The sequence below is a fragment of the Quercus suber genome, unplaced genomic scaffold (assembly GCF_002906115.3).
Source record: "Quercus suber isolate HL8 unplaced genomic scaffold, Cork oak 2.0 scaffold_313, whole genome shotgun sequence".
Taxonomy (NCBI): domain Eukaryota; kingdom Viridiplantae; phylum Streptophyta; class Magnoliopsida; order Fagales; family Fagaceae; genus Quercus; species Quercus suber.
In genome coordinates, this window is record NW_027069769.1 from 658264 (window position 1) to 680812 (window position 22549).

At 35.3% G+C, this 22549-nt stretch overlaps 1 protein-coding gene across 5 annotated transcripts; it reads left to right on the forward strand.

Moving 5' to 3' along the window:
- Positions 1-6811: 6811 nt before the first annotated feature.
- LOC112000780 (serine/threonine-protein kinase ATR) lies at positions 6812-22497 on the forward strand. 5 transcript variants are annotated; one of them, XM_065782760.1, is made up of 16 exons: positions 6812-7122; positions 7221-7365; positions 7450-7562; positions 8158-8492; positions 8651-8775; positions 9462-9606; positions 9823-10401; positions 10482-10557; positions 11021-11336; positions 12452-13708; positions 14003-17351; positions 17456-17723; positions 17958-18025; positions 18348-18971; positions 19373-19567; positions 21611-22497. In XM_065782760.1, exons 1-16 carry the CDS (start codon positions 6939-6941, stop codon positions 21776-21778), a joined length of 7947 nt encoding a protein of 2648 aa, XP_065638832.1. In that variant the 5' UTR covers positions 6812-6938; the 3' UTR covers positions 21779-22497. The 5 variants fall into 5 exon arrangements, 4 of the variants coding, with proteins under 4 accessions (XP_065638832.1, XP_023888711.1, XP_023888709.1 ...); XM_024032943.2 differs by having other exon boundaries at positions 10482-10586; positions 11044-11336; positions 17456-18025; positions 21611-22496; XM_024032941.2 differs by having other exon boundaries at positions 17456-18025; positions 21611-22496.
- The last annotated feature ends 52 nt before the right edge of the window (positions 22498-22549 follow it).

Here is a 22549-nt window from a genome sequence, read left to right on the forward strand (position 1 = left end):
CATCACATTCTTCTAATGTTGTGTTTTCTTCTGCATTGGATTGTGTTTTGCTTGTTATTCTAGAAACCTCTTATATGTCTGAATATAAGATAACAGATTCTAATAAAAATAGTAAGAAAGAATACAAGTTGTTCATGATACGTTATTGTCATGTTCGTAGGTATTGTAACACTATAGCTCACTCGTTAGCATAACGAGCAATTTTTATTTCTCAAATGCAATCCTAGATGGAAGATGTGCCATTAAATATTATTCATATACTTCAGCCCCTTTAACAGCCTTCCATAAATGACAAGTTTTGTCTTTCTTCTAAAAAAAACAAGGTTCTAATAAAAATTATGAAGATTAGCACCACTTTAAGTTGGTCCATAAGAGAGTAATAAAAGATATTTTACACCAACAGGGCACCTTTAATTACTAGATGGCGAGGTACAAGATATTTTTCCATGGACACAACTGCAATATTCAACTCCCTGAAGCCTTCAGGGTCCTTGTCCTTCTCTAAATTAGGAGAAAGCTCAAGTATCATTGAATATAAATAAAAATCGAATTCCCGTAGCTTGAAATACTGACTTCTCCTCCTATCCTTATCCTTATTATTAGGAGAGATGGAACACTGTAAGAGTATGCAAAATTTCTGATCACATAAATGGATAAGACGGTAAGGATTCAAATTTTCACGATTTCACCCATTTCAAAAATTTCTTCGGAAACATTCAGACAGCCCTCGAACCACTCGTCCTTAAGCAGATCATAAGCTTGAAAAACGAAAACATGTGAAACACCCGAAACCCAGTAGAGAATATCACCAACCGTTATGACAGTTTTATCAAAAATCGGCTGACTGCTACCCCTAATTAGCTTGCGTGGAGGAACAAGTTCTGCCCAAGATCGATCCATGACATTGTATACGTAGAAAGTAGTAGTATAATTACTCTTATAAAATTCACTGTATGTGTCACGGTGAAGTAAAACAACGAGAATCTGTTTTTTATAAGCAAGAGAAGCAGTGACATCTCATGACCGCGCTTCCAGCCACGGTAATCAGTGGCTGTCTCAAGCATCCAAATCTCGATGGAGTTATCGGAATTAACGGAAAAAACACAGAGAGTGGAGGAGCCGAGTGCGGAGAACGAGCTTGCTTCGAGAGAGCAATGTCGAAAAGGGAGTGAGAACTGCGTTCCTTTCCGAAGGTGGAGGTTCTTTTTTTTTTTTTTTTTTTTTTCTGCGGAATCAATGTCTGGGATTTCTGGGGATGAGAGCGGCGCGGTTAGGAGTCCTTGCCCCGATATATATATACACAGACAATAGTATTTTACTGTACAGTTTATTTTTGTTACTGATTATTCGATCGTATTTTTTGATATTATTCATAAGTCTCACTACACTATTCAACTAACTTTTACTTTTATTTATAATATTTTCAGTAATAATTTTTTATTTTCAACAAAATAAACGGTATTTAAACACACCCTAAGTGTGCATTTGGAAAGCAATGAAAATTATAAATTATATCAATATTTAGCTTGTTTTTGTTACTATTTATGGGCATAATTGCACTTTTTGATATTATTCATGGGCCTTACTATACTATTTCAACTAATTTTTTCCTTTATCTACAGTATTTTCAGTAATAAGTTTTCAATTTCAGCAAAATAAGTGGTATCTAAACAGACCCTAATTTTCATTTCAAATTTTCAATCCTCTAATTTTTAATTTATTCAATTGAAGTTTGTTTGTTAACTTCCATTCAAAATTTTTTTTTTTTAATTTTGGGAAAATATTTTAATTATTAATTATATTTTTGGTGAAACATAGAGTCTACATGAATCCTCCGATGATAAAGTCAATGGATTTGTAATTCATCATAAGAAGGAAATGTTATTGAAAGTTCTCCAAAAAAATGTCTGACTCCCCTACCATTTCATTTGGGAGTGTTTATATATTGTTTATGGAGCGGTTACTTGTTTAATAACCGTTCCTATTGTTAAGGAATTCAGAAGGTTTGAAGATAACTTCTCTAATTGTCATGGAAGTTACTTCGTTGGGACCTGTGCTTCATAACGGTTGGCAAAGGGTTAGGTTCGTAACGACACAACCCGTCCCTGATGGATTCTTTGGTGAAGACTTAGTTATCAAAAAGCCCAATATGCTCAGGGTCCAGTAACCTCGTCCGACCATTACTAAGGATGGACAACGTTCATATTGGGGACGAGCATAGGAGGGACGAGGTTATAAGGTATATTCACCTCGTCCCATCCTCCATGCTTTTGTCTCATGGACGTCCCATCTTCCATCTTTTTTGTCATGGATGGCCTATTTGGACGACATAAGACCGAACATTTTACTTACGCTATCAATTATTATCATGTGTTAGCCTCTTTTAATTCAAGACTAAGTGCTCATTTGGCTTGCGCGTCCACGATTTGCGTTTGCATTTTCACCTTTTTTTTAATTTTATTTTTACGCTTTTTCAGCTAAATTTGACTGTAGCAGTACTGTAGCGGCTACTATTCATTGAACAGTAGCCGCAAAGTTTGACTTTTCAGCACAAATTTTACTGTTCATGGACCCACAAATTTCACTTTTCAGTAACTTTTTCATTAAAAATGGGTCATACGATACTATTCACACATTTAAAAATTATTTTGCTACAGTATTTTTCAATTTTCAGTTTCAGTTTTCAGTTTTCAACTGTATCCAAACGGACCCTTTGATTTAAACATTTAAAAAAATATATCAATTGTATTTATAAAATTGTATCTTGCATCTTGCCTACAATTATTTAGTTTGCATTCGAGGACCATGTCAGTAATGTCAGATGGTTCTTCCACTTGATAGTTGATAGTATAACATCATGTCTGCCAATTAATTGAGTTAGATTTTGGGCGCAGGAAACCCCTGCAAATTTCCACTACTAACATTAATCCCATTGCCATGTTGCCTCTGCAGCTGATTCTGCAAGTGCTTCTGAGATTTTGGGCGAATTAATTGAGTTAGATGTTTGTCCCAATCATGATATGCCGTTATCCTTATTAGTTTCGTCGCTTTTCTTGCAAGATTGGATAACATCCTCGTCAATTCTTTATTATTATGATCTTTTCGACATCAATTCTTTATTGTTTCTATCTTTTTTTAGAAAAATATGTTCTAAAAGATTTGGTATTTGAAGATTTGGTGTACATATACACTTTTTTTTAATGAATAAGTACTGTTTGTACTTAAATAAGTAAATTGGTATTTTTGAAAAATCTTGATAGTAATTAATAGGTGAAATTAAATTATTGGTTTCTAAAATTTACTCTATGATAGTAATTAACTCATGAAGTTTCGAGTAAGCATTATTAGTTGCTAAAGTTTGAAAAATGAGTTCTATTGATTCCTCAACTAAAGTTAGTTTCTTGCTCTTGCCTATGTGTTTAATAGAATACTGATTTGTCAATTTTTTTTAAGTGATGTGACAACTTTTTTGTCATAAAAAAATTACACATTAGCACCAACTCATAACGTGACTTGTCAAACACTTTTAACCTATGTTATTCCAATCCCCAAACAATTCAAATCCCTTCAAAGGCTCAGGGCGGCTTAACAAATTTGGGGGCCTTAGGCGAAAAATTTAGGCGAGACTTTTTTTAATTATTTAAATATTAATTAAATAATATTTATTTAACTTTCAATTTTTTTATTATTTAGAATCTATATATCATTCTCTTTGAGATGCAAAATTATTAATTAAATTTTTATATTCAAGTTTCATTAACATTTCCTTTTACTATCACTTAATCTTTTAGTAAACATTTATAATTAAAATAAAACATGATTTATAATAGAAAAATTATAAATTATTTGAAATAAAACAAAAATTAAAGTATAGAAACTTAAATAAGTAAATTGGTATTTTTGAAAAATCTTGATAGTAATTAATAGGTGAAATTAAATTATTGGTTTCTAAAATTTACTCTATGATAGTAATTAACTCATGAAGTTTCGAGTAAGCATTATTAGTTGCTAAAGTTTGAAAAATGAGTTCTATTGATTCCTCAACTAAAGTTAGTTTCTTGCTCTTGCCTATGTGTTTAATAGAATACTGATTTGTCAATTTTTTTTAAGTGATGTGACAACTTTTTTGTCATAAAAAAATTACACATTAGCACCAACTCATAACGTGACTTGTCAAACACTTTTAACCTATGTTATTCCAATCCCCAAACAATTCAAATCCCTTCAAAGGCTCAGGGCGGCTTAACAAATTTGGGGGCCTTAGGCGAAAAATTTAGGCGAGACTTTTTTTAATTATTTAAATATTAATTAAATAATATTTATTTAACTTTCAATTTTTTTATTATTTAGAATCTATATATCATTCTCTTTGAGATGCAAAATTATTAATTAAATTTTTATATTCAAGTTTCATTAACATTTCCTTTTACTATCACTTAATCTTTTAGTAAACATTTATAATTAAAATAAAACATGATTTATAATAGAAAAATTATAAATTATTTGAAATAAAACAAAAATTAAAGTATAGAATAATAAAACCTGGTTTATCCAAACGCAATTTACAACCTTAGAAAATAATATGATCACTTTACACTCTAAACTTGCACAAATAAAAAATTATTTATCACATAACTTAACAAATTAATTTTAATATAAAATATATTATCCTAAACTTATAATTTTATTTAATTAAGATAACACCTGTACATGTAACAAATTAATGACTTTCTAAATGGATGGGAAAAAAAGCAAAAAATAATAATAATAATAATAGTAATAATAATAATAATTACTAGATAGTCATAGTCTACGTGTACGTTGAACAAATAGAAGCACTAAAATAAAAACAGGTGACCGGCCAACTCAGTATTAAAGCTCGAATTAAAACAAAAAATATATAAAAATTAATTTTCAAAAATTGCTTAATTGTAAGAAACGTGTATATATAGTCTGCAATTCACATGGGTTCTGATAAGTCTTGCAGATTGACATGATAACTCGTAGCATGGAAAAAAGTGGAATGCTTCCTAGCCATAAACGTATACACTTTGGACTTTGGAGAAAAATATTAAAATTTTTAAAAGTCTAATAAAAAGACTTGCAGTGGTGACTATGACTAAAGAGTGTTTAGTTCCAATTCCTTAACAGAGAGAGAGAGAGAGAGAGAGAGAGAGTCCCAAATCAGTGAAACTCAGCAACAAGTAAAAAAAAAAAAAAAACTCAGTAGCAAGAAGAATAAAAAGAAAGGAAGAGCAAATAGAAGCAAACCTGAATGAAGATCAAAGAAGAGTAGCTAGCAAACAACGAAGAATGCTATAAAAATAGAATCAAGATGGAGACTAGAGAGAAGCAAGGTGAGCAGGGAAAAAAAAATACTAATTGATACTGTTTTTGATTTCTTGAGATTTAAGATTGAGAGAATATACGTTTTTGCTGTCTATTTTTTCCTTAGATTCAAGTAATAAATGTTAGTTTTTATCAATGAAGTTATTTATAAAGCCATTAATTCAGATTTTAAAATGGAACATTATCTCTTCAATTTCTATGTTTTGGGAAAGGGGGCTTTAAATTTATTTAATTTTTTTTTTGATAAACCATCAGTTACGAAGGTGCCTGATTTTCTCTCTTCAAGGGCCCCTAATTTTCGTTCTTCGTATCAATTTATTTCTATTAGTGGTGCCTTCAATTTTTTTCCTAGGTGAAGGAGCCGTAATGAATTTGTTTCGAGGGGCCTTCTTTTATTTGGGGGCCTTAGGCGATTGCATCTTCTATGATTGAGCCGGCCCTGCAAAGGCTCATAGTCCCAAGGACTCCAAGAGGCTTCCAAGTTCGACTAGGACTGCAATGGTATTTGTGGTAGTGTGGTATTTGGTTTTGGTATGGATGTCGACAAAAGATTGTGGGTTGAAGAGACTTGGATTGTTTGGGGATTGGAAGAAGTTTAATCTATTAACGGTGTTTGGCAACTCACATCGTGATATGTAAAATAATTTTTGTAAAGTTTTCTTTAAAAATATCAAGTCACTATTTTGTTAATTACATAAGCAACACTACTAACGAAGGTTAACAAAAAGATTAATACCACTCATTTTTTTAACTTGAAGTATAGGACTAAAAGTTCAAAATTTGTATATTTAATATTTTTTTTTTCAAACATGAGCCGAGCTTGAACGCATTACCAAACAAGGTTTCATGTTTAAATTTAGCTTAATTTCTTGTTGAGCAAGCTCGAACTTATTCACAAGTTTCTTGGTTAACTTATTATATTTCATATATATTGTCAAACTATGACTAAAATATTTTATTTATTGACAAATTTATGAATTTTTACTATGAATATATTTTAGTTTTTCCTATTATTATTATATATATGGGTTGAGTTCAAGTTATACCTGGTATAACTTTAAGTAATATTACACCAACTAATAGTTTTTAATTGGATGCAAATTTAGATAAATCAATTGTTAGATTACATTATCTTCGTATATTTTTCATACTTACAAAATTTCAAGGTGATCGAAACTTAATAGCTNTATTAATATTGTTCAGTGGGTCTCGTGTACTGTTCACGAACCATAAACCTCTTTTTTTAACAAAATTTTCATTAAAAATAAGTCTCACATTATTATTTACATATTTAAAAATTATTTTGTTACAGTATTTTTAGTAAAATAGGTGATATTCAAATAGACAGGTGTAACTTTAAAAAAAAAAAAAATCCTATTGCACGCGCAAACGCGTGTCAGGAAGCTAATATATATTATATATATATATAGCAAGCATAAAATATGTTCTATAGGCACTTTTCGAAATTAGGAGGGAAGAGAGAGAGAGAGAGAGAGAGAGAGAGAGAGAGAGGCAGACAGTCATAGAGAGTGGGGAAAGTGGAATTCATTGAGGGCATGAAATGAAGTAAAGTGAAGTGAAGTTAAGAAATGGCGAACCTATCAAGCCTTGTACACGAGCTTCGCGAACGCATAGCCGCCACCTCATCCACTCCGCCAACCGCCACCACCACCACCGCCGCCACTTCACCACCAAACGACGACGCTTTAGAACTCCGCTTCCGCTCCGTCCTCCCCAATCTCCTCCACACCTACGTCGTCCCATCTCCCTCCGGTACACTCTCCCACACTCAAACCAAACCTCTCTAATTAATTAATTATTTTTTTTTTCAAAAAATTGTATATAATCGATTTTATTCAAATTCATCGCAGCCAATGAGAGAGAAGTAATCGCAGTATTGAAGCTAATCTCTCACACCGCGAAAAACTTTCCCGGAGTTTTTTACCACGGCAAGGCTTCGGCGATTTTGCCTGTGATCGGTCGAGTTCTTCCTTTCTTCGCCGAGCCTTCGTTTCGGTTTGTATTTTGTTCAATTTGTGAAGTTTTGGTTTCAGTTTGTTTTGTTTGTTTTCTGATTGAGAATTTATTTATTGCTTTCAGTTCTAGACATGGAGTTATATTCGAAACGATTGGATCGCTTCTGTCGTTGCTTCGCGGCGGCTCGCGTGAGGCGTACAGGCAGTTTTTTGTTGATGCAATGGTGGTTGTTGAAGGTATATAAATGGTGGAATTGAGTGTATTTAACTATGTGACTTGATTTTAATTGGTTTGTGGTATCGATTTTCTATGGTTAATTGATTGATTATGACTAATTCTAGTGACATTGCAAGTCAGAAGTTATCAAATTATGAAAAAAGTTATGAAAAAAGTTGTGTAACTAGCGGAGTTTAAGACAATTTTGGAGAGCATATGCCAATGAACTATAGCTCAAATGGTACTTTTACCCTTTGTGGTTATAAGTTTAAGTCGCGCTACGTGTGTAAATTAGTAATAATAATTGTTAAAGATATCAAGGCCAATTCATAGTTAAGAGTGAAGACCCAAGTCTTGTAATCAATATTAGTCTAGGATTTAGCTTACTATAAATAGATTCATATAGCCTTGTGGGTTTTTCTTCGTGGACATAGGCTGTTAGGTCGAACCATATTATTTCCCTATGTTCTCATTTCTTTCTCTTGCTTCTGTTTTGCCTCTCTACATTGTTTTGTTTTCTTCTTTCTATTTTCACATGGTACTTGACAATAATAATATTTAAGGAAAAAAGGCAAATGCATAGAAGAAAGCTAATTTTCCTTTCTCTTTTGACAGATATTTTGTATGTGGCTTCACTATATGTTGACAATTCAAATAACATGGAATCTGCTAGTTTGAATTTAAAGTGTTTTTGTGAGTCGTTTGCTGGAATTTTTAGCGATCCTGATCATCTCGGTGATCTTCCGGCAAGTAATAAACCAGCTGATGGCGTTGGTATCACGATTAACCTTACGGGAAAAAGGAGGTGGCGGCCTTTTGCAACTTGGATCATTAAGCTTATTAATAAATGCTTAACTGATGGAACTTTGTATGTTGAAGGACTAATCGATGTGGCGTTTGTCTCGGCTGCATGTTCACTTTTATGTTATGGGGATGCTGATTTGCATATGGTGGGTAGCAACAGCTACAAATTCTTGTTGTTAGTTTAATTGGATTCATTAGATAGCTAATGCAGTTATTGGTCTAATATGGTCTGTTTTTAATTTAATAAATATGATTCATGGTATCCTTATAATACAATTGCCTGACAATTAAAATTCTGTGGAAGGCATGCTTTGACTTTGCACGCATCGTTGGATCAGTGATAAATTACGATATCATTCCCCATCATAACTTAATCCAGTCAATAACCACCATATTAAGCGAGGACAAAGAGGGGCTTCCCGTATTCAGGTATGCACTAACATGTTTGCAAGTTGTAGTTCTCTATTTTTAGAGCTCTTAACAACTAAGCCTTAATGTTGCACGTGAATTCACCAAACTGAATTGATGAACCTCTTAACATATTACATAATTATTATTTTATTTTTTTGAAGTTATGATACTGTATATATGAGTTAATATTCTATGATGATTATCTACATCGTATTGCCGTGTTTAGTATGTTTGGCTTTTGTCAGAGGTTGAAATCAATTCAAATAATTTTAATATTGCCATGGTTGGATTTCTAATGAATTCATAAATGAGAACAAGTATTTGTAATTGTCTGGAAGGTCCTTCAATTACCATAATATTCTTCTAATGCTGTATTTTCTGCTGCATTGGATTGTTTTGCTTGTAATTCTAGAAACATCTAATATATCTATCAGATATTGTGGTAGTCCTAGTGGGTGGGGTCAATTGCGGTAGGTTTTACTGGCTTGGGGTGAGTCCTAGGGGCTCTTCTTTAGAAAGGTTTCCTACATTATCATATACATATATGGTGGTAGAAGTCTGTTGTTTTTGACTATTATCTCTTATTTTTGGTCTTTGGGAATGTAACTTACGGGGTCATCTTTGGGGGAGCACGAATGATGTTATTCAAAATGTATCATTTGCTTATTTTTGCTTAGTACACTAACACTAAGCTTGCATTTCAGAAATACAGTTTATGATTCGTCCATCGGTGGTTGTCTTAATGTATTATACTCTAGTTGTGCCGATGATGTTGTGAAGCTAACAGCTGCAGAGTTAGTTGGTGTTTTTCCTCAGTCAATCTGGAGAACCAAAAGTCAGGAGCTTAAGGTTAATTATAACCAATGTCCTTTTTCTGAAAACTTAACTATTCTTGTTAGGAATTTTCTTCTTTTGTTTTTGTTTTTAGTTTTTATTTTTTATTTTTAAATTTTTTTATAGCTTTATTTTTTTTTAATTTTTTTTATAGCTGATAGATGTGAGAGATTAAATTTTTTCAGGGGACTTAATAATGATTTCTAATTTTATGATTTTATCTTTTTCCAGGTTGCCTTGTGCAATGCATACAAACGTATTGCTCAAATCTGCCCCCCTCATGTCTGGAAGCCAGAATCTCTTATTCGCACTCTTTGTTTCCCAGAACCTTGCTTTCCACTGATAGATTGCTTTAGAGTGGCTTTGTCTGTTCTTGGTCCTGATCGTGTTGGGGGGGAACCAATAAATTACAGCGGTCTAGAATCATTAACATCAAGTGATAAATCAATTGAAAACTTGAGGGTTGGGGAAAAGAGGCCTATTCAAGATGTGGTTACTTGCAAGGTCAAACGACAAAAGTTGGATGAAGATGTTGTGGCTTCAGATGCTAATGTTCTGGTGGAGAGCAAGCATACTTGCTTAGTAAATTGTGAAACAGAAGAGAAATATGCAATTGATATGCACAAATCACTTCTTTCATTTGTTAAGTATCTAAACTCTCCTGCTGTTGAACCTGATTCTTTAAGTCCAGATGTCGCTTTGACAGCTCTTAGCATGCTTTGTATTGCCTTCTGTAGATTCCCAGAGACCAATCTGTCAGTCCGCATCTTTCAACAGATGTATGCATGGATCCCCTTGATATGTGAGATGGTGGGTAGGCTCAAATGTGCAAATCTCTCAAAAAGTTACTAAATTTTCCCTCTATTATTAATGGAGTTTACATCATGCAGGCAAAGCAAGAAAATTCAATCACACTTAATGTTTTCATTTATCTGGAAGGAATTCACAGCATTTTGCTCTTGCAGAGTAAGGCAATGGAAATAATCTTCATCAAGGCTTCGGTAACCTTGTTCTTGTTGTAATGGATATGTTATCTTGGTTCTGTTTCTTAAAGAATTCCAGATTATTAATTTCTTGTGACAATATCTAAATATTTTTTAGGTGAAAGGAAGTGCACATATTTATATTGTACTAGGTGATGCTTTCTGGTAGCCCGTATATTGCACATGCTTAAAACTTTAATCATAACAATGTTGAAATAATGAAACTTTTGATTCATTGAAAAATGCCGGTCTACTTCTACAAAAAAATTTTCTTGAAAACAAGAGGATAAGTAAGATAAATATAAAATTTGATAGAGATAATTTACCTATGAGAATTTCGAATCTCCTTATATTGCTCTATCTCTATAATTTTGTTACATAAACATAATCTACTCTGTTTGCTGCTATTCTATTGTCTGTGACTGATTTCCATTCTCTTTGATTAGGTACACCTTTTATGGAGAACAAGCTGTTCAAAAATACAGATGATGATGCAGACCTTCTGCATGTGGTACTAAAGCTTCCTTGGACCCATTCTCTTATAGTTGCTGAACCTCATCATCCCTGGAAAACAAAATGTATCTCTGTTCAAGTTGCATCCAAGCTTGGCCCTAGCTTAAAGACTGAAACTGATCTTGAAATCTTGGATTTTAGTCTTCATGATGAAGTTGAAGAAGTAAGAGTTGAAGCTGTGCTTTCCATGCCTGTGATTGTCCTGTGGTCTGGTCTTGGTTTACTAACACATATATTCAGAAGGCTGGAGTAAGTGAACTGTGGAAGTTATTTATATACTTGTTTTTTTATTTTATTTTATTTTATTTTTTAACTTTTATATATATATATATATATATTTAAAGCAAAGGTTTATGCCATTTGAGTTGTATTGATTTTTCTTTCCTTGGGAATTCCCGTTCACAACTTATTTAGGTCTGGCTATGTTCACTTGTCACTTGTGAAGTGCCAATATCGGTAGTGCATTAGTTTTATTTAAAGCAGGAGATTTCATATTTACTCTATTCATGTTGTATGACCGTTTCTTTCCCTTGGAATTCCAGTTCACAAATTGTTTTGGCTTGGCTAGGTTCACTTGTGAAGTGCCACTGTAATTTTTAGGGATTGGTTGTGCATTAGTTTTATAACAAGTCAAGTGCATAGACTGTAGCATGTGATATTGTATGACGCTTGCATGCATAAATAGAGGAGTTAGATTGCAGTTTTGGTTTCATGCAGAGCGCATTTGTTTTTCATGGTGTAATTTTTTTCTGCGCCGTGAATGAGCTCTTGCTCAAATGGTGCTTCCTCCTTCCATAATAATGGGATGGATGGAGAGGTTGTGGGTTCTAAACCCTCTGAGTGTGTACCTAAATTACCAATATAAAAAAATCCTCTTTAGTATCAGTATTAGCCTTCTGAAAAATCCTTTATAGGCAATGACCACCTCCCATAAATTTTTTTGGATGGTTTGCATAATCATATTGCTTGATAAATTCCAAATGTATTTCTCCACCTTGAATTGGTTGTGCATAGAGTTTAGATAGAATAAAGCATCTCAAATATTCAATACACATATATGTATACATGTATACCTACCCAAAAACACATACACCAACATATCCGTATATATTATATTCTTTTTTCTACAGTTCAGAGTTGTGACTGATTGTCAGCTGTCATTTTGTGTTATCTTCTGTTCAATAGCTGCACTCTCATATTCTAGAATCCTGTAGGTGTTCATGTGAGCAGCAAAGCAGGACGCACTTAAGTTATTGTTACATGATTTATTTGTTTTGTGCTTCTAGTGCTTAAAATTATCAAATGAAAGGACTTCTAAGTTCTAACTTTATTGTTTGTTTGTTTACCTCTCTTTCAATTTGCAGGTTATTGGGGAAAGAGAAGAATGAGAAGGTTAAGAATATTATTCCCCTTACTCTTGGTTTTTTGTCATGCCTCTATGGATCTTGTAATGCTGTAGATGGTCTTTCCAAAAGCACATGCAAATTATTTCTGAATATAAACAACGACAAACATAGTCAGACAGTTGATTATTTACTGCAAGGATTCTGGTGTTCAAAGTGTGACAGAAGCATTGCACACAATCCTGAACTATATTCAAAAATTATACATCAACCTGATATGCAAAGGACAGAAATTAGTTTGGACTGTGATTTTCTCCACCTACAGTCTCTCTTTTTTAAGCTTCTTTATGATGAGTCATCAGAAGAGGTTCAAGTTGCCTGTGTCGGCGTAATTCGACGGATACTTACACATGGGAATACAGATGTTCTGCTTAAAACAAGATCTGAATGGACTAAATGCATTGAATTTTTGCTTCTTAACAGAAAAAAGGCCGTAAGAGAAGCATTTTGTAGTCAGATAAATTCCTTCCTTGAGGATCCTATTTTGCCTTGTCTATTTTGTGATGAGGAGAAACCAACTAAAATCAAAGAACAGAAGTTTCTGGACATTATTAAACATGCCTTATCAGCTGCTGAAGATCCCCAGATCTTTGATACTCTTTTGGAATCTACTGCTGAAATTATGATTGCAGTTGATATTCACAGTCAACTTTTCTTGTTTTCTCTTTTCTTGTTGGTCGACCAGCTTGATAATCCACACGTGACAGTGAGAATGAATGCATCAAGGTTAATACACAAATCGTGCTACTTTCATCTTAAAGGAGGATTTGAACTTGTCTTATCAAAAGTTGTTCATATTCGTAATGAACTGTTTGATTATTTATCTCTGAGGCTTGCCAGCCGTCCAAAAATGGTCAAAGAATTTGCAGAAGCTGTTTTTGGTGTTGAAACTGAAGAACTTGTGAGGAAAATGATTCCTATTGTTCTTCCAAAGCTTGTGGTGTCTCAGCAGGATAATGATCAAGCAATTGAAACCTTGGATGAATTGGCCAAGTATTTAAGTACTGATATGGTGCCTTTGATAGTTAATTGGCTACCAAAAGTGCTGGCTTTTGCTCTCCATCAAGCTGATGGCCAGGAGTTGCTTTCGGCTTTGCAATTTTACCTTATTCATACTGGTTCTGACAAGCAAGAAATTTTTGCAGCTGCATTGCCTGCACTCTTGGATGAACTTGTTTGCTTTTTGGATGGGGGTGATTCAGATGAGATAAGGAAAAGGTATAAAACTCTATAGAAGATCACAAGAACTTAGTGAGTGGTTATGGAATTTGCTAGTTGATCTGGTTATTTGTTGTCGCTTTTATTTTTATTTTGGTAGGGTGGGTAAGTTGAAAATTTGCTGACCTGGGTTGCATTCAGCTACATATTGCCCTTTTTTTTTTGTTACTCATTTGTGTAGATTCAAGGGACCAAATTATTAATTTATTAGCTGATTTTTTTATAGGTCCAATCTTATCAGTTGCCACTATTATTAGTCATTCTGCCAAGCATTCTAATTTTTATCTGATACAGGATAGCAAGAGTACCTCAGATGATTAAAGAGGTTGCTAGAGTTCTAACAGGTGGTGAAGATCTACCAGGATTTTTGAGAAATCATTTTGTTGGCCTCCTTAACAGTATTGATAGAAAAATGCTCCATGCTGAAGATACTTTGCTGCAGCAACAAGCTTTAAAGCGTATTGAGATGCTGATTGAAATGATGGGTTCTCACCTTAGTACTTATGTGCCAAAACTAATGGTTCTTCTTATGCATGCTATTGATAAAGAACCACTGCAAAGTGAGGGTCTCTCCATCTTGCATTTCTTCATTGAGCAGCTAGCGAAAGTATCGCCATCTAGCGCGAAACATGTAATTTCTCAAGTTTTTGCTGCTCTTATTCCTTTCTTAGAGAGAGAGAAAGAACATCCTTCAAATAATTTGGATAAAGTGGTGAAAATTTTGAAAGAACTTGTTTTAAAAAACAAGGTTGTCCTAAAGGAGCATATTCGTGAGTTCCCTCCATTGCCCAGTATTCCAGCTCTGACAGAAGTTAACAAAGCTATACAAGAAGCACGTGGATCAATGACTTTAAAGGATCAATTAAGAGACGTTGTTGACGGTTTGAATCATGAGAACTTGAATGTGCGCTATATGGTAGTCTGTGAGTTGAGCAAATTGCTAAACCTAAGAAGGGAGGAGGTTACAGCTCTAATCACAGCTGAAGCTCGTTCAGACATGGATGTTTTGAGCTCTTTGATCACATCCTTACTAAGAGGATGTGCAGAAGAATCAAGGACTGCAGTAGGACAGCGGCTGAAGCTGGTCTGTGCTGATTGCCTTGGAGCACTAGGTGCGGTTGACCCTGCCAAAGTGAAGGGTTTTACATGCCAACGTTTTAAGATTGAATGCTCTGATGATGATCTTATCTTTGAGTTGATCCACAAGCATCTAGCCAGGGCTTTCAGAGCTGCACCAGACACCATTATTCAAGACTCAGCTGCATTGGCTATACAGGAGCTTCTAAAAATTGCAGGTTGTGAGGCATCACTGGATGCCAGTGCTGCTGCTTCTATGTCACAGAAATTGAAGGATAAGAAATCTTTGGATAATAGAAGGGGTCAAAAACTATGGGACCGGTTCTCTAATTATGTTAAAGAGATAATTGCCCCTTGCTTGACATCTAGATTTCAGCTTCCAAATGTGGCTGATTCTGCTTGCACTGGCCCAATTTATCGCCCAAATATGTCATTCAGGAGGTGGATATACAATTGGATAAGAAAATTGACTGTGCATGCAACTGGATCTCGTGCTAGCATTTTTAATGCTTGTCGAGGTATAGTGCGGCATGATATGCAAACAGCCATATATCTACTGCCATATTTAGTCCTTGAGGCTGTCTGTCATGGTACTGAGGAGGCGCGGCATAGCATAACAGAAGAAATTCTTTCCGTTCTTGATGCTGCAGCATCAGAGAACAGTGGGGCTACAGTTCATGGAGTCAGTGGTGGGCAAAGTGAAGTTTGCATTCAGGCTGTGTTCACTCTTCTTGATAATCTTGGGCAATGGGTTGATGACGTTGAACAGGAACTAGCTCTTTCCCAGTCATTTCAATCATCAGCTTCTAAGCATCAATCATCCAAGTCAAAGGATCAAAGTCCAACTTCTTTGATAGATCAGGAGCAACTCCTTGTACAATGTAAATATGTTTCAGAGCTTTTGACTGCAATCCCAAAGGTGACGCTTGCCCGGGCCTCCTTTAGGTGTCAGGCATATGCTAGGTCTTTGATGTACTTTGAGTCTCACGTGCGGGTAAAGTCAGGTTCTTTCAATCCTGCAGCTGAAAGGAGTGGTGTTTTTGAGGATGAAGATGTTTCATATCTAATGGAAATATACAGCTGGCTGGATGAGCCTGATGGTCTTTCTGGATTGGCATGTTTGCGTAAATCATTAAGGTTACAAGACCAGCTATTAATAAACAAAAGAGCAGGAAATTGGGCAGAAGTTTTAACTTCTTGTGAACAAGCCCTGCAAATGGAGCCTACTTCAGTTCAGAGGCATTCAGATGTCCTTAACTGTTTGCTAAACATGTGCCACCTTCAGGCCATGGTGACTCATGTGGATGGTTTAATTTGTAGGATACCCCAATATAAGAAAACATGGTGCATGCAAGGTGTGCAAGCAGCATGGAGGCTTGGTAGGTGGGACCTGATGGATGAGTACCTTAGTGGAGCTGATGATGAAGGTTTAGTTTGTAGCAGCTCTGAGTGTAATGCTTCCTTTGACATGGATGTTGCAAAGATTCTCCAGGCAATGATGAAGAAGGATCAGTTCTCGGTTGCTGAGAAAATTGCACTGTCCAAGCAAGCTCTGATTGCTCCTCTGGCTGCTGCAGGCATGGATTCCTATACACGTGCTTACCCATTTGTTGTGAAACTTCACTTACTACGGGAGCTAGAAGACTTCCAGAGTCTTCTTGTTGATGACTCTTTCTTGGAGAAAACCTTTGATTTGGGTGATCTGGGATTCTCAAAAGTGATGGAGAACTGGGAGAATCGACTCAGATTTGCACAGCCATTACTTTGGACAAGGGAGCCACTTTTAGCTTTCCGAAGATTGGTTTTTAGTGCCAGTGGTCTTGGTGCTCAAGTTGGGAACTGCTGGCTTCAATATGCAAAACTCTGTCGCTTGGCTGGTCACTATGAAACTGCAAACCGAGCAATTCTTGAAGCTCAGGCTTCAGGTGCACCTAATGTTCAAATGGAAAAGGCTAAGCTTTTGTGGAGTACTAGGCGATCTGATGGTGCCATTGCAGAGTTGCAACAATCTCTCCTCAACATGCCTGTTGAGGTTGTAGGCTCCACTGCAATATCATCAATTACTAGCCTTTCCCTGGTTCCATTGAACCCACCACCTTTAATTTGTGATACTCAGGCTTTAAACGAGAATCGAGATATTGCGAAGACCCTTCTCCTCTATTCTAGATGGATCCATTACACGGGGCAGAAGCAAAAAGAGGATGTGATAAGTCTTTATTCCAGGGTGAAGGAACTGCAGCCTAAGTGGGAGAAAGGATACTTCTATATGGCTAAATATTGTGATGAACTGCTTGCTGATGCCAGGAAACGTCAGGAAGAATCTGATTTAGGTCCCAGGATGGTCCCATCAGCTTCTTCTGCTGGTTCTTCAAATGTAAATACTGAGAAGCGTTGGTGGTCTTATGTGCCTGACGTACTATTATTCTATGCAAAGGGGCTTCATAGGGGCCACAAGAATCTCTTTCAAGCACTTCCAAGACTTTTAACCCTCTGGTTTGAGTTTGGGAGCTTTTATCTTAGAACAGGTTCATCATCCAATAAAGATTTGAAAAGTGTCCATGCAAAGGTAAGTGTAGTACTACAAAAATGAACTTTAATTCTTACGAGAAATTGAGATTCTGCCTCCATTTTTAAATATTGTTCTCTCTTTGTTTTTTCTTATTTTGGCAGGCACTGAGTATTATGCGGGGCTGTCTGAATGATTTGCCAGCATATCAGTGGTTAACAGTACTGCCTCAGTTAGTTTCCAGAATTTGCCACCAAAATGAAGAAATTGTTCGATTGGTCAAGATCATCATCACCTCAGTTCTTAGGCAATACCCACAACAAGCCCTATGGATTATGGCAGCAGTTTCAAAATCCACAGTTCCATCAAGGCGTGAGGCAGCTGCAGAAATCATACAAGCTGCACGGAAAGGGTTCAGCCAAGGAAATAGTGGTAATAATTTGTTTGTTCAGTTTGCTAGCCTGATTGATCATCTAATCAAGTTGTGCTTCCATGCTGGTCAGCCAAAAGCAAAGACAATTAATATCTCAACTGAATTTAGTGCCTTGAAGAGGATGATGCCGCTGGGAATTATCATGCCAACTCAGCAATCTCTTACTGTTAGCCTACCAACATATGAAGTAAATGGCATAGACTCACTTAACTCTAATATTTTTTCTGCCACAGATCTTCCTACAATATCAGGAATATCTGATGAGGCTGAGATTCTTTCATCTCTTCAGAGACCTAAGAAAGTAAGTTCTTCTGTGGTAGTGGTTTTGGCAAATGAATGTTTCTAATATTCAGTTCTTTATTTATTGATTTTATGGTGTGCTTGGTTCACATTCCCAGTATGCCTTCACTTAGATATCTGGAGGCCTACGCATAAATTGAACGGGTCGGTTATGCCTAGAAATGTGTACATCATGATTTTTAAGGTCATCAATCTGTTGCCGTTGCCTAATTTTCATTACAGGAGTAGAATTACCTTTTTCTCCCCTAGGTTATCTTAAATATTGATATAATAGGTACTCAAAATTTTGGAACTAAAGATTGGTTGTTGTTATTGTTGTTCAGATTGTTCTATTGGGAAGTGATGGCAGTCAACGTCCATTCCTCTGCAAACCCAAGGATGACCTCAGGAAAGATGCACGTATGATGGAGTTTACTGCAACTATTAATCGTTTGTTATCCAAATACCCTGAAAGTCGTCGAAGGAAGCTTTACATTCGTACCTTTGCAGTGATTCCTCTAACAGAGGATTGTGGTATGGTAGAATGGGTGCCTCATACTCGTGGTCTACGGCATATACTTCAAGACATTTACATAACCAGTGGAAAATTTGATAAGCAGAAAACAAATCCTCAAATTAAACGGATTTATGATCAATGTCAAGGTAAAATGCAAGAAGATGAGATGCTCAAAAACAAAATTCTTCCAATGTTCCCACCAGCCTTTCATAAATGGTTCTTGAACACCTTTTCTGAGCCGGCTGCTTGGTTTAGGGCCCGGGTTGCTTATGCACATACCACTGCAGTTTGGTCCATGGTTGGGCATATTGTGGGGCTGGGTGACCGACATGGTGAAAACATTCTTTTTGATTCTACCACGGGTGACTGTGTTCATGTGGATTTCAGTTGCTTATTTGACAGAGGCTTGCAGTTGGAGAAGCCTGAGCTGGTGCCTTTCAGGCTAACCCAGGTAAGAAAGTGCAATGTGTTTTAGGGAATTGATTGATTAATATCTCATGTTTTGCAAATAAATAGCATTAATCGGCTTATTTGAGGGTTTCTTTTTTTTTGTTTGGGGGGGGGGGGGTGTCTGTTTCTCTTGTATGCATTACTACCTTATGTGGAATTGTTAAATTGTTTGAAATAAAGATAGTGGCAAAATATTCGTATTGAACATTCTTTCCAACAAGTATTCTTATTTTTACCTGCTTGTGTTTTCTTTCAGTTAAATATGTCCAATATTAACTCATTTTAATGAAATTTTCATTGTCTACATTTATGAATGATTTAGTAAATTTATATTATTTCTGATGATGCATTATTTTCCAAACCTGGGTTTTCATACTGATGGACATCTTGTGGAACCTACAGAACATGATTGATGGGTTGGGCATCACTGGATATGAGGGAATTTTCTTGAGGGTCTGTGAAATCACTCTGTCAGTACTGAGAACACACAGGGAGACCTTGATGAGTGTTCTTGAAACTTTCATCCATGATCCACTCGTGGAATGGACGAAATCTCATAAGTCCAGTGGGGTAGAAGTTCAGAATCCACATGCACAGGTTTAGATCTTCATTGATTTGTTGTTTTATTGTAACAAGCTTTCTATCTATTCTTTCTTAAACTAAGCAATTACAATTACTTTTGGTTCATCATTGCATTACTGGATTAGTTGGCATATACTAAGGCTGAACAAATCCCTTTTTTTCTCGACTTTATTAAAATTGAAATATGCTTTTCAGAGCAAATCAATTCGTAGCAAGCAAAGAATTAAGGATAAAATACATAACTGACCCTCTAACTTTCACATTTTGTCATATCAGTCGTTTAAGTTTTAGTTTTGTCATTTTAGTCTTCTAAGTTTCAAATTTTGTCAATTCAGTTCTTCGTTAGGACTCTGTTAACTGCTGCCGTCTACTAACCAAAACGACACCGTTTTGGACTCTTTTTTTTTTTTTTTAATAAAATTTCTTAATTAAAAAAAACTGAAAACATTAATTAAAAAAAAAAAAAGAAGCTTAGGGACTGCCAACTGAAAAACATTAAAAAAAACCCCACCCCCACCCACCGATATGACACCTAGCCTCAAATCATGAAACCGCTTTCTCTGAGAAACAAATTAAGGGGCTGGGACTGAGGGAGAAACCGAGAAAGAAAGAGGGAGAAAGAGAGAGTGAGAGTGAGGGATAGGGAGAGGGATAAGGACCAGTGTGATGTAATTGAAGAAGGACTTCTTGAAGATGAAGAGTGTGTAAAGGGTCTTCTTTGACGTTGCTTGTTCTTGCTTTTGTGCCTGGGTTTCTCATTCTGTGCACTATCTTTTCTTTGATTTTGTTGGGTGCTGGTAAGATTCTTTTCAGTTGGCAGGGAACAACGTTGCTCCCCTAAGTCTCATTTTTTTTTTTTTCATTTTTTTGTAATTAATGTTTTCAGCTTTTATTTTTTTATTTTTTAATTAAGAAACAAAAAAAAAAAAAAAGTCCAAAACTGTGTTGTTTTGGTTAGTAGACGGTAGTCATTAACAGTCCTAACGGAGGACTGAATTGACAAAACTGAAATTTAGAGGATTGGAATAACAAAACTGAAATTTAGAGGGTTGAAATGACAAAAGGTGAAAGTTAGAGGGTCAGTTTTGCATTTTAGTCAAGAATTAATTGCATCATACCTCAATTATAAATTTACTCCTATTCCAACATAGTATTGCCATTGTTAGAAGTATGTAGTTAAATGATTAAATTACCATATCCTAATAGCTTAAGTTTTTGGGACAATCGGTAATTTAGAGTCTGTTTGAGATCAGCTTATTTTGTTGAAACTGAATTTTTTTTGCTGAAAGTACTGTAGATAAAGGTAAAAGTTAGCTAAAATAGTATAATGAGATCCATGACTAGTATCAAAAAGTGTAGTGAGACCCATAAATAGTAGCAAAAATAAGCTGAAAAATAAAATAAGTTGGCAAAATTAATCATGCCAAACGGACACTTAATATGATATCAAAATAAGAGGTCTTGAGTTTGATCTCTGACTTCTCCACTCGATTTTTCATTTAAAATCCGACGTGTTGGACCTCACATATTAAAAGGGAGTTTGAGCTCGCACATGAGGAAAAGTGTTAGAAGTATGCGGTTAAATGATTAAATTTATCATATCCAAATAGTTTAAGTTTTTGGGACAATCAGTAATTTAATAGCCATTATTAAAGTTGCTGCATTTTTTATACATATTATCAATCTAATGGAAAAATGGCTTGTAGTCAATGAGTTGAAGCTTAAGTTAAGGTGCCAAGAGGCTTGTAGCTTAGTGGCATTGCTTCCTCTTCTTTATGAGGAGAACTAGGGTCCGAATCCCCCCTCCCCATTATTGTATTTATTGAATTTATCAATAAAAAAAAGAGTTGAAGCTTGAACTGGGGGTAATTTTTGTATTCTTTATAATTGGAACCTAATTCAGTGAGAAAGCTTTTTAAGTGACTTGAATCACTGAATTGGCTTGCCAATCAAAATGTTGAAGCCAACTGATATCCTGATTTTTGCATTAAGAGATCAGAATGTAAGATCTATGGTTGTAAACTAACCACTAAACATTTCCCTGTTTGGATCTTGCAGCGAGCCATCAGCAATATTGAGGCAAGGTTGCAAGGAGTGGTTGTTGGTGTCGGGGCTGCGCCATCTTTGCCTCTAGCTGTAGAAGGCCAGGCTCGTCGATTAATTGCAGAAGCAGTATCACACAAAAATCTTGGCAAGATGTATATATGGTGGATGCCATGGTTTTAAGAGTTGAGAAAATAGAGTGGTTTTTCTGTATTGAGTCCAGGTCAGGCATGCCATGATTTCAATGCCTGTCCAATCGCTTGCACCAGTTAACCGTCAGTTAACTGTTTTAGCTAGGAGTGCATCCGGGATTAGGATACAGAGAATATAGGACCCTCTGTAATGTGATATTTCCTTTTTGGTAGGCATTGGCCTTTTGCTTTTTTTTTTTTTTTTTTTTTTGATGTAAAATGACATGTAATTAAATGTCATTTATTCCTTTATACATCTATGTAACATATCGTCTCTGCTCTGGTAATACTGTCGATGGAAATGCTTTAAAAGGTTGATCCTATGGCTAACTAACAGTGAACAATATCATTGCTAGGATGCTTAGCACAAGATTCCAATCGCTGCGGTTTGATTTATGGTATCATAAAGTTCAAAATCATGAGAATATGCCACCAATGCTTGTCAATGAGAAGATAAATTGTGAAGTATATAGATGGTTGAGAGAGAGATCAAGTTTTCTTTAGATAAGAAAGCTAAGTAGGTTGACATCACATGGCCATATGAAATACTTCCCAGGCAAATGAGAGGAAGAAACCACTTTCCCCTGAAGTTACTCATTCCCAACCAAATTTTGCATTCTGATCATGCAGTATAGACTTAATAGCCAATATGATGTAGTCAATAGTGTCTTATTCAAATTTCCTAATAAAGGCTGTGTGGAATATGATCCTCTTTATTTTAAATGGATTTATTTCATGGTTAAGATTAAATATTGTACTAATC

Excerpts from the sequence above, each read along its gene's own strand:
- LOC112000780 (XM_024032943.2), top strand. The coding sequence starts at position 6,939 with ATGGCGAACCTATCAAGCCTTGTACACGAGCTTCGCGAACGCATAGCC. Across the intron at positions 7,123-7,220 it reads CGTCGTCCCATCTCCCTCCG|CCAATGAGAGAGAAGTAATC; the intron begins GTACACTCTCCC and ends AATTCATCGCAG. Across the intron at positions 18,972-19,372 it reads TGCCTTTCAGGCTAACCCAG|AACATGATTGATGGGTTGGG; the intron begins GTAAGAAAGTGC and ends TGGAACCTACAG.